This window comes from Athene cunicularia, assembly GCF_003259725.1.
Source record: "Athene cunicularia isolate RWA chromosome 8 unlocalized genomic scaffold, athCun1 chr8_part1, whole genome shotgun sequence".
Taxonomy (NCBI): Eukaryota; Metazoa; Chordata; class Aves; order Strigiformes; family Strigidae; genus Athene; species Athene cunicularia.
In genome coordinates, this window is record NW_020799109.1 from 35,113,200 (window position 1) to 35,125,338 (window position 12,139).

Here is a 12,139-nt window from a genome sequence, read left to right on the forward strand (position 1 = left end):
TATAAGAGACAGCCCTTCCCCTTCCCCTTCCCCTTCCCCTTCCCCTTCCTCTTCCTTTTTTTCCTTTTCCTTTTTTTCTCTTCGTCTTTTTTATTTTCCTTTCTCTTTTTTTTTGTTTTTATTTGCTTTTTTAAATGTATAATTACTATTATTTATCTAATGAGTGAGATGCCTACATTTTCTTAAAAGTCCCAGGAGGAACCATTGCACTCTTCCTTATTTAGAGTCTTTGGAAAATCTATTTCTTGCTCCTCTGGTGACTCCATTCATTTTAGTGGGACAAATGCATGAGGTATAAGCTACTACTCAGTATGTACAAAGCAGGCTGAGCACACTAAATGTCACTCCCTGCTTGGTGGAATCTATGGGAATTCAGGCTGTTTAAAAGGTGTGCAAGTGGTTGCTAAAAAGGGTTGTAAAATGTTAACAGCATTATTCAAATTATTTCGTGATGTGTACAGAAATTGTTTCCATTTAAAGGCAACATGAGTTACTGACATTTCCTTCACTTTGTCTAGAATGTACTTACTGCACACACAAAAAAAATAAGGAAAATGACCTTTTATGAGGTGGAAGAAAGAAAAACAAATAGTGTGATAAATGTCACCTCCTTCCAAAAAAAAAATTAATGAAATTACATCTACATACCTTGCAACTGAATCTTATTTTCAGGACTCTGAACCAGAACAGAGCTGACAGAATCTAGGTTGTCATAGTTACTGCAGCCAAGAGGACCAGTCCGCGTTTCTGTTACCTGATGGTAAGGGAATGGAAAAGCATTTGCTGTATTATTCAAAACAGACTGAGGAGTTCAGAAGCTCACTTCATAAAGTTTCCCTTTAATTCAGCTGGTGGTACATTTCAGATTTAATTAATGTGAAATAGCTTGATTTAAGTATGAAAAGTATGACTGCACTGTTTTACCAGTACCACAAACTTTGGGGAATGTTATTTCTGTTGCAGAGAAACCTTACAAGTACTTTAGCTGACCAACAGTCTAAAGATGTTTTATTTTTTGGTAGCTATGGGAATTAGAATGGGTTTACTAAACATCATTCATAAAAATGCAGACTGTGATTTTCACTAGTGAAACTTGTGCACATGGCAACTCCTTGCTGAAATCACAGGAAAAAACTTTTCCTATGTAGCACAGCAGGATTTAGAAGTAAAAACCTTTTATGAGCTGTATTTATAATGGTTGTAGCAGTGGGATATTTTTCATCAGGAAAAGGCCTAAAATAAGTTTAAGCATAAAACTAAAGACATCCTGCCTATTGTAATCACCAAAAACATGACGACAGAATAAAAATACAGCTAAATTCATTAAAACAGAATCACCACAAGTAGAGCTCTGACTTAACAGTTGAGGATTATGCTTGTCAAGGAACAGTTATTTAAATGAGTAAATACATTGAAAAAAAAAAAAAAAAGCCCAAACAAAAAACAACCAACCAACCAACCAACAACAACAACAACAAAACCTGCACAAAACCCCCAAACAAGCGATTTATATGCTTCATGGATTATTACAGATAATTCTTAAGTATCAACAAAATAATTATAAAGGCTAATTTATTTTTTGTGTGTTATCCTAAGCTAAAAAAAAAATAGGGTCTAATGTAGTTTCTCAGCAATGAAGCACTGCAGCTTTAGAAGCAATGCTGTGATGCCTAAAGGGCAGGGGGTTTGCCTCAAGGAAAAATTACAAACACTTAGGATAGTTTAGGATGGATGGGTATACCATGATCTCACATTTTTTTAAACTGGATTGGGTGCTATAGAAAATTCATGGTTATGTAGTTCCTTCTCCTTTATACCAAGACAAGGCAGAAAGAAGAATGTGGAAGTGCAATAAAAGTAATACAAACAGATCCAGAGCAAGGAAATGATGGCCATGGGATACAGTCCCAGTCTCCTTTACTGCCAAAGTACAACCAACCCCTCTATATATATATCCCCTCACAAACTGCTCCCAGACACTATCCTGGAACTTCTTAACTCTCTTCTTTTTACCATCTCAGAGGTTGTGGCCAGATTTACCTTTATTTGGTGATCTGCCTCAGTTTTGAATACAACCACTTCTATTTTCTGTTACTTCAAGTATTGTGTTCACCTCTGGATCTCCTGAAGAGTATGTCTAAATTACAGGGACAAGGAGCTCATTTCCAAAATACACACCTCCACCAAGCAGCTATCTGACATGCAAACAGACAACTAACATTAATTCTTATGAACAGAAGGTAGTTTGCTATTTTTAACAATCTGTTTTGAAAAGAGTATGAAGGTTTGCTAAAATAACCCATGAATGTTCATGTTTCTTAGCCTGGCTCTCTTACAGTCTGTGCTACCACCAGCATGTGTAGGTGGCTTCAGCTGGATCATGGTATTCTTGAAACCACTGAGATTTCACATCTTCCAGTTAAATTGCACTTTTATTTAGTTTGCACTTTCACAAAGCAAATACATCTTAGGCTATTCTAAGCTCTTGGCATCTTTCCGTCACTTTGAACTGGTGTTCCTGTGAAAGGAGAAGGAGAGTCCTTGCAATGCCAGCAGGCAGTGCAGAGGACACACAGAATGGGCTCCAGCCAAACCTGTTAGCAGAGTGCCAGTTATGCAAGGAAATGAGATGGACTCAGAATGTCTCCTTCCTGCATGTATTTGGCAGTCTTTAATATTTATGTCAGGGCCAGATTTACTATGGTTTTTTGCTTAATCATTTTGAATCAGCACAAAGACTCTTGCACGGGCATTAGATTTGGCTTGGACATGGCTGGAAAGGAAATTTTAATTTACTTATGATCCTTCAGTCCTCTCCCTCTCCCAACAAGTGGTCTAAAATTCCATTCTAAAATCTCATTTTTCGTGTAGTACCCCCCAGCCCATATACAGAATCCCAATCTGTTTATACAATGTCACCTACATTAAATGAGGTAAATAACCAGAAGAGAGGTGATTATTGCTATGAGTTTTATTTTAGTTCTGAAACGTTATGCTCAGCATTTCTCCATGCAATTTTTTATTTAAAGATCCATTTATTTTTGTGTTATCTTATTTGTATTTTATTATTCTTTTTGACTATTTGTGTATAAGGCAATGCAGCTTCATAAAGTTATATGAAATGTATAAACTACAAAGCCAATTTTACAATTCCTATCCATTCTTAACATTCTTATGCCTCCTGAAATCACAAAATAAGGAAGGTTAGTGAGTATCTTTATCATTATTGTGTCCTTTTTTTTTTTTTTTTTTTTTTTTATTCTTCATTTGAATTATGAAAAACATAGAGACTGCCACTGTTTTGATTATGGGAGTGATAGCATTTGATGTATTTAGGTGTGCCAAGAAGCAGAATGGGGAAAAATCATCATTAAATAGCTCTTTTGACTTTTAGAAACTGGTTATATAAATTCACTGATTTAAAAGAAAATTACATATATGAAAAAAACCTGGGTGCAGTTAGGTTTTGAGATGATTTACAAACATTCATTATTGTAATAGGTAAGCAATAAATTACTGTTCTAACAATAGCAATAATAAATAATTATATATAAATAGAGCAATAAATAAGGATATTTTTCAAGGTTTGTTTTCACTCAAATCTATATATTTCTATTATTCGTTCTTTTATTTTTCCAAGTACCCTCACCTTGCACTGTCAACTCCTTTGCTCTGGTACTTTTAGCTTCTGCACAGAAAATACATTACAAGAAGAAAACTGAAATTCCAATAGACAATAAAGAAAGAATAAAGCAGGTAAAAATAATCAAAACTCTAATGTTCTATGGATGACACTTCTAGCCAGAGGTCAAAACAAGGTAGTTAGGTATGCATTTTTAGACCTTACAAATCCTACTCAACAAAGATTGTTAATAAGAAGAAAAATTTGAGAAGTTCATTAAAGAAAACATCACTTTTCTGTCAAATTTTCTGATAAAATGAAAGGATTTTATTTAGAGATAACTTATTTTCATAACTAAGAAGACTACAGAAAAAAAAATAGTCCAAATATATTAATTCTGGGTTGATCCAAGTATTAGTGAAATCACTGATTATTTTACTTTTTTGTTTGTTTGTTTCAGGAGCAAGAGAAATAAAATTGGAAGGGCACTGGAACTTCTTTAATTATCTTCCAGACAGAGAAGTGTGACTATATTCAGTCCAGAGATCACAGCTGAAAAGTGTTTTGTCTGAAAGTGTATAAAAAAAGATAAACCAGAAAGAGGGGAGGGAAAAGTAGAATTAAATATAGGGTATGTTAAGAGGCTAGCATAGTTCAGAACTGATTGCATTTCAGCAAACAGCATCTTAACCACATACTTGTTTTATAAGAACTACATATAGTCCATAAAGAACGCTAACTCACAAAGCAAAATACCACAGAACAAAGTTATTTAATGACCAAACCCCCCTAAGAACCGGTAGCAAAATATGTGTGAAACCATCTGACATGAACCAGGCAGGCTATTCTCAAGTGTCTTGTTTTCAAAGATTATCACAGAACAGAACCCTGGGCAGCAGGGTTTTCAGTTCCCAGAAATAAACTGTAACATTTGGCATTAATGAGACAAATGCCTACAGTTTTCAGTCAGTTAAATCTCATAACCATGGTGATAACGACCCGATTATAAGTGCACTGAGAACATATCTCCTAGCACTTAAGCACGGCTGAATTCTTGTTATATCAGTGGGTAGTATTTCCCTGGGAAACAGTGTGCTTTTTTTGTCCATTATAATTAAGCCTTATAGGTTTTCCTAATAAAAGGGAAATATATTTCTGCAAAGAGTTTGTTCCTGGTGCATCCTTTTAAATGTACATAGCAAATATTCCTAACTACATGCCCATGCAAAGGTGGTGTGCTGTCTTGCATAAAGGGCTATCCTTTTCAGCAAGATCATTAAAAAATTTATTTGGCTTCGAAGGAAGATAACTAAGCCAATACAAAGGAGGATGAGACAATACTACTCACTTCAAACTAGGGAAATGCATTCATATGTGTATAAACCTCTTTAATATTTTAAACATTAAAATAATGATTTCTAGCAAACTCATCATATATACATGACTATTCATGGAAGAAGGTCTCTTCTGAACGATTGGTGCAGACAGAAGAAAGGGCAAAAGTATGGAGCAGGGAAAAACCAGAAGTCTTTAGGATTCTCCTGTGTGACTCTCCTATCAACCTCACCTTCGGGACTTGTCTTCCAGCCCATGTGTTCCCACACATTGTCATTCCTGCATATTCTGCAGTCAGTGCTCATTTCACCTAAAAAAAAGTTGATCAAATGAATAGGAACTAAATGTACTTTCTATTTCGAAGTGGACCTCCTGCCAACTTTTTTTTTTTTTTTTTTTTTTTTTTTTTTTTTTCCCCAGGCTAGACAGTTTTTCACAAAAGCACTTTTCTTTCAGCACTTTGCTTTACCACACAATAGTTGCTGCTTTGCTGCCCTACTTGTGTCATTGAGCATATTAAAAGACTCCCACTAATTATTAATTAAAATAAGTGAAATCTTCTGAATGTTTCAAGCACTGACACTTATCATGTTACCAGCCAGATTAACATTTCTGAAGGAGGTACAAGGCAAACAGCACCCACAATGTCAGGGATTGGATTAATGTTTTAAAATATTAAAATATTTAATCGTCAGCATTCTAAAATAATACCTCATAGACATGTGACATGTTCAACACATTTTCTAGCAGCAGTATTGATAGCACAGGACTGACAATTTGAAGAGCTCACTAACTCAGGAGACCTGGAATCTCTCCCATCATATTTTTCTATCATCCGCTGTTGTAAGATGGAACAGGAACAGTAAACTTGATCTTTCTGTAAATGAAATAAATTGCAAAATTTCCATTAACTCCATTAGCAGTGGAATAATTACTTCATTCATGTTTTTGGGCAAGGAGATGACTTTCAATTTTACTGAATGCAGCAATAAAACTTCCCAAGAGATCAGTATAATCCCTCCATTCACTCTCTTTTGTTTCTACACTCAGGAATTTACTTGTGAACTAGACTACTACATTGCAACAGTGAAATGGAAATGTGTTATCCCTCCATAAAACATTAAATACCTCGGAAATCAGAATATTCTAGGAATTGGAAATGAACTCAGATTATCTGAATTCTGCTCTGTTGTTACATATTTGTAAAGTGTTATGATTTTTTAAGGCTGTTTAGGTTCATCTGATAGGGGGCAATCACTAGTCTGTTCAAGTCTATTCTCTACTGTCTCAGAGAGCAATTTATTATCTGTAAATACTAGGACAACATACAAGAACATTGAAACAAGTCTTTGAATCTATGCTGTGCTACATGAAAATTAGACAAGAAGCCAGAACTGTCAGAAATGTGGTTGAACTAACTTCTAAAGCTACTTGAGACAGGGGTCAGGGAGGGAGGAGAAAATGATTACTACTTATTCTGTTCACTCTGCAGACTGTGTAACACTCCTGAGACTATGGAAATGGAAAGTGAGGATTTACCCCAGCTGAAAACACTGGCAACATTGACAGTTCTGGCATCCCAGACACAGCTGGGATATTTTAAATCCAGTGCATGTTGGGTGCCATGTTCCTATGGATCCATATGTAAAGCAACAGGGAAGTTTGTAGGAAATGAGCCTGTTGAAAAAAACAGTCAGGGCAGCAATACCAGAGCTTTTATTTCCTGCACTTTCAGTAATCAGGAGTGCATCAGCCTCTTACAGAGAATAAGGACAGGCATTCTCAAAAAGAACAAGTTATCTCTTTTAATTAATCTTGAAGAAAAGATGAGAGTGAAGTTTTCTTATAGCGAAGTAATAGACTTAGCAAAAACATAATAAAAGCTGAGTATTTTGCTTCAGTTTACAATTAGATACTTTTTCTTTCCTACATCTTATTTAAATGACTATTAATATTAATTTTTCACCACTTTTATTGCCTAAAGAGACAGATGAGCAACAAACAATAAATGAAATCTATACATTTTGTTAAAAAGATAAAATTAGAAACAGAGGACAGCACATATACAAATTGAAATAATATTTCATGTTCATAAAAATATCAAGGTATCTGCAGAAAGCAAAACCAAAGATGCCTTCTGAAGTAAAGCCCAATTCCTAACCCTCCATCCTTTTCCAAACATAACTCCATTACTATATAAAGGACAAAAAACTCCAAAGGTATCTTGGGGCACATGCTGTAACACCATCTCCCTACATTTAGCTCAACTGCAAAATCCCATGCAAGATTTTCCAAAAGTATTAGGAATATGATTTATATCTTAATGGCTCAGTTGTAATATGCAGTGCTGAAGCTACTGGGATTTTTCACTGTTCCCTCATTAACTTCAAGAAGATAGTATGATTTGTTTATTTATAAGACTCATAGATATTATTAGTTATAATACTATTGCAGCTGAATGAAAAATCATTTTCTTAGGTTGGGAAAGTATGAATAAAAAACTATAGTTCTTCCTGAATAAGGGTAAAATTAAAAATGTTCTTTTTCTTTGTGAAACAACAGGAAAAAGAAAGTCTAGGTGAATCTTTGGATAATTTAGAAACATTTTACCTTTAAATTGGACAGGTTGAAATAGATATATTTTGTGAGAAAAAATAAGAATATCTTGTGGTAGAGAAAATATAGGTGCTAAAGGTTAACATTAGGACCTGAAAATAATATTAAAAGAATTTAAAGTCTTTAAGGTCAAAAATCAAAGTGATAAGGAAGGGTTCATTAAGAAACAGATTTTCCATGGAGGTCTTACCTGTGATTATATATTTCTGTGCAATTCTAAAACTTAGTTGCAATATTATTTTTTATATTATCTGTAAAAATTTACTAATTTAAGCTATTTCCAGATCTATTATTTCTACCCCTGGAGTGCATGTAAATTCCTGTTTTATTTTTGTTGTCCATAGCGCTACAATTCCTAACACTCTGTACCTCACTTACTGTGTCATCTGCAGCAGGACATTTTTCATGTCTGCTTTATTTTACTCTACTCCAGTCAAACCCTTATGGGGTTATCATTCTAACCTCTCAAAAGAAATCACATTACTGTCCATAATGTGCATGTCTGCTGGCTTGCTCTCTGCCTGGGTCACATATATGGTTTTAGGGATTTTTAGGTTCTGTCTTCATTCCTTCCCACCCATTTATTTCCTCTAATAAATGATAGTAACACATTTGCCCTTTATGTCTCATTGGTACTGCCAACTCTCAATTTATAGCTTTGGAAAACTCTTGGTTGTATGCTGCTGGTTTTCACATGTTTTCTTGCATATTCGAAGGACTACCTATAGAGTTAACTACAACTGATCTATAATTTAATCATTAAATCCCTATCAGATATTCAAACTAAAGGGAAATGCTTGGATATTTTTTTTTTTAGAAAAGAGAATCATATGGATGCTTCCTCAGTGTTAGGTCTAGTTGAGGTGTATTGCTCTATAACTTTGATTGGTTATGCTGCTCCATTACTATTACGCAGTTTAATCTGTGGTGAAAGCAAATCTTCACCTTTAAATCCTACAAATTTATGAAAAGACATGGAAGGAACATCTGAGACTGGAATCTGATTCCAAATATTGCTGCAGTAAGTATGTGTATCATGCATAGTGCTTGGCTATATAATATATGATTCCTACCCAAAGTAGGCCAATAGGATTGGCAAACTTTTTCACTGTATAAATTATAACAGACAGGATTCAGAAATCATATCTCTGGCTCTTACCTTTTAAACTATATGTACATGTTGTTTGTTAAATATTACTTGATAGGAAAAACAAAAGCCAACTTCAAATATTTATCTGCAATTGCAATTTAAACTCCGATCAAGGACCAGTAACAAATTAGCTAAAGCATGGTAAACCACAAAAGACTTAGTGTTGAATCTATTCTGAAGCATACACATTTGCTGATGTTTTCTAAATCATTTGAGTGACTTAAAGGAGCAATGCTCATAATCAAAGCTAATGTAAGCACTCAGGAACTCATTGCCATATTCAAGAGTGCTGGGTTCTTACTTTTAAAAACAAGCCACAGCTTTTCTATCATCCAAGCAGTTCTGAGGACTTGACTTGTGAGATTCTCACAAGATGTAGGGAATCTTAGTAGTATTTTGGCTCACTGTCATACAGACTACTTCTGAATTCACTGTAGTGATGAAAGGTAAGGAAACGTTTCAGGGCTAGTCTGCAACAGTTTAAACCCCAGCAGCCAGAAAAGAATAAAACTGGTCCTCATTTACCATGTTTATTCTTCATATGGAAATTACTCATAGCAAAAATGTGTCCCAGGTCTCCCTATTTCTATCCCAGCTGCTAGTCTGGAATGCAGAAACATCAACATTCACAGGCTGGTTTCAGACAGAAGTAGTTGAGGAAGCACCAGGTAAGAATGACTGGGAAAGGAAGCAGTTTATTTGGGGTATTAGCTTTGTATGTTCTGTCACTTTGCTGCAAGCCCAAGGTGAGGGTAAATACACCAAACCTTAGGGTATATTTGATTAAGATATAAACATTCACACAGTTCTACCTCGAACTCTCTATTATGAACCAAACAATAATTTTAATAATTATATATAAATATAAATAAAAATTACTTTTCAGGTAACATTTTTCGGAGAAAACTTGCTGATGTGATAATAACTACTATTCTAGAAAAAAAGAAAAAATATTGAGAAAAGTATGGAAAGAGAAGAACCAGGGGAAAGAAAAATGGTTAAAAATAAACCATAAACACCTAATACTCTTACCAACAAAGAATAAATTCCCTTTTTTATTGCCTTTTTGATTCTTAGGACCAACTGTATTCCAAATAGTTCTATTGCCTGTCTGCTATAGATTTGAAAGGAGGACTGAATCCAGATTTTTCAGTTCAGTCAAAATGTATTGGAAATCAGTTGGTAGTTGTGTTCTGTATACAGTCTGATCTTTCAGATTTGGTCTGTCAAAATACATGGAAAAAAAGATCATTTCTTTTACAACTAAGTCCTGTCACATATGCACAAGTCAAGTGGAGAACCCTTGACATAAGAACCAAGGTGATTTTGGTTATGCCCAACCTTAAATATAGAAACTTTTAACATCAAACTCTCAAAAGTCTGAAGACTGTAGAAACTGTCTTTAGTGAATGAGAACTGGGAATGTGTAGGTACCAAAATATATTTTCATTGTATCCCTTAAAGTTTTAATGAACACACAATAAGTGAGAGAGAAGAAGAGCATCTCTGTCCAAAACTGCACATCACATCAGGAGGTGGAAACTTCCAATCAGAGTCCAGTGTTTCACTCAGAAGATCAAAAGTAAATCTGGTTTCATAAGTTTGCTGAGTTTGATTAAATAATCAGAATACTCATAACTGCAAGCATACTAAATGGTACTCAAGTATTTCTGTAAATTTACACTGATAAAGACCATTACAAAATTGAAACACAAACAATTCAAACAAAAAAAGCCATCTTGAGGGGAAAGAATTACCTCTGGATGGAAAATGCCTGTAGACATACCAAGAGCCTACATTTTCATCAAAAAAAACAGATCCTCCCCAATGTATATCAATACTATTTAGTGGAATATTTTGGATTTGCACCATGTAGGTTTCCATGCTTTTGACAGGTGAAAATACCTCTGGCACATGGCATTGCGCATGTTTCATCAAACTGTTTTTAGACCTTAACTCATTCACCTTTTATAAAGACTCATGAATGAAAAAACTGACTGCTCTTTGGAAAGTTTTGGCTAATAACTGAGTGATTCTCAATAGTTATTTCATGAACTAAACAAAAAGAGAATTTTTAATGTATGGAAGACTGCTCTTAGAATTAGGCTCCAGGGACAATGTTATCCAGACAGACCGCTGTGCCTAGCTGGAAAATTGTTCAAATCATCCTGATTCATGGGAATAGAAAGCCCTATCAAATATCAAGGCCTGTTCATTAAGGCATACATGAATGTGTCCTACTACAGATCTTGCATTGATATAACTTTTGTGAAAAATGTTTAGAATATAGAATCTTGTCCAAGGGCTTTTTTTATTAATTTCTTTCTGAACCTGACATAGATGACACAATGCCTAGGGCAAAGACTGATTTATCATAAAGGCAAGTGCATTTCTTCAACCAAAAAAAATAGAAAAACAGAGAGCTAGAGTTGCTATGAGTATGACAATCTAGGGGAAGAGAGAAGTTCAGAAGAAGGAGGAAACGAATAGAGAGTAGCGCTTATTATCAGTACTGTGGAGTCCCATGGAAGGGCTTTGTTCTGATCAGAATTGAAAGGAACTCTGCTTCCTGCAGGTTTTGATTTGTTTCCATGTGGACTACCATGTAAGTTAGAAAATTTCTAGAGATATCTAAGTACCCAGCTCCTTTCATGATATGGTAGGTGAAAAACCCTTTAACACAAGTTGCTTTTTGAATTACAGGTCTTACACATGTAAATATCTGGATTAATTTCATATGTCACTGTATATTTTCTTCATGCCTTTTTACTTATTAGAATGTTTAGTTTGTATGTGGTGTACAATTCTTTCTAAGCTACTACACTCTGGTAGTAGTATATAACTCTTTATGTCATACACTATAGTTTTGCCAGCTCTCTATATTTTCATGAAGAAAGGGCAGATCCTGCCCAGTATAAACTAACACCAAAGTTGTTGATAAATTCTGTTCAATTATCTTAAGTAACTTTCCTTATTGTCTTTTCAGCATTGTCATCTCCTGATGCTGTGAATTTTAACAGGTTAAATGCCTTGCCTTTTACCTTGAGAAAAAGCAGCGTGATAGTTTACAGCTCTGTTTGTGCAATATGCCCACTCCTTTCTACAGGATCATTTTAATGGATGGGTCTTTACCATCAAATTAAAATTTTCAAGTGTAGAATAAAATCATAATGTTTCAGTCCTCCTGCATATCCTAAAAAAAAAAAAAAAAAAAAAAAAAAAAAAAAAAAAAAAAGCAGACCCACACATTTTAGAGTTATACTTGAACCAAGTATATAGAATGCTATACTTGAAGGAACATAGGGTATGTATTCCTTACAATGATATGTGTGGCTCAGTGTTGCTGTGAATGTCGTATTTCAAACAGAACCATAATAAGAATAGTCTACTTAAATAGAGTAAAATATAACAGAAAA

General features: G+C 34.5%; 1 protein-coding gene across 2 annotated transcripts in view; it reads right to left on the reverse strand.

Moving 5' to 3' along the window:
- BRINP3 (BMP/retinoic acid inducible neural specific 3) overlaps nt 1-12,139 on the reverse strand; it is a 243,663-nt gene that overhangs the window by 71,052 nt on the left and 160,472 nt on the right. For both annotated transcript variants that reach the window (XM_026854113.1, XM_026854115.1), the window contains exon 5: nt 649-754. In XM_026854113.1, coding sequence (XP_026709914.1) covers nt 649-754 — 106 coding nt within the window. The remainder of the gene's footprint in view (nt 1-648; nt 755-12,139) is intronic.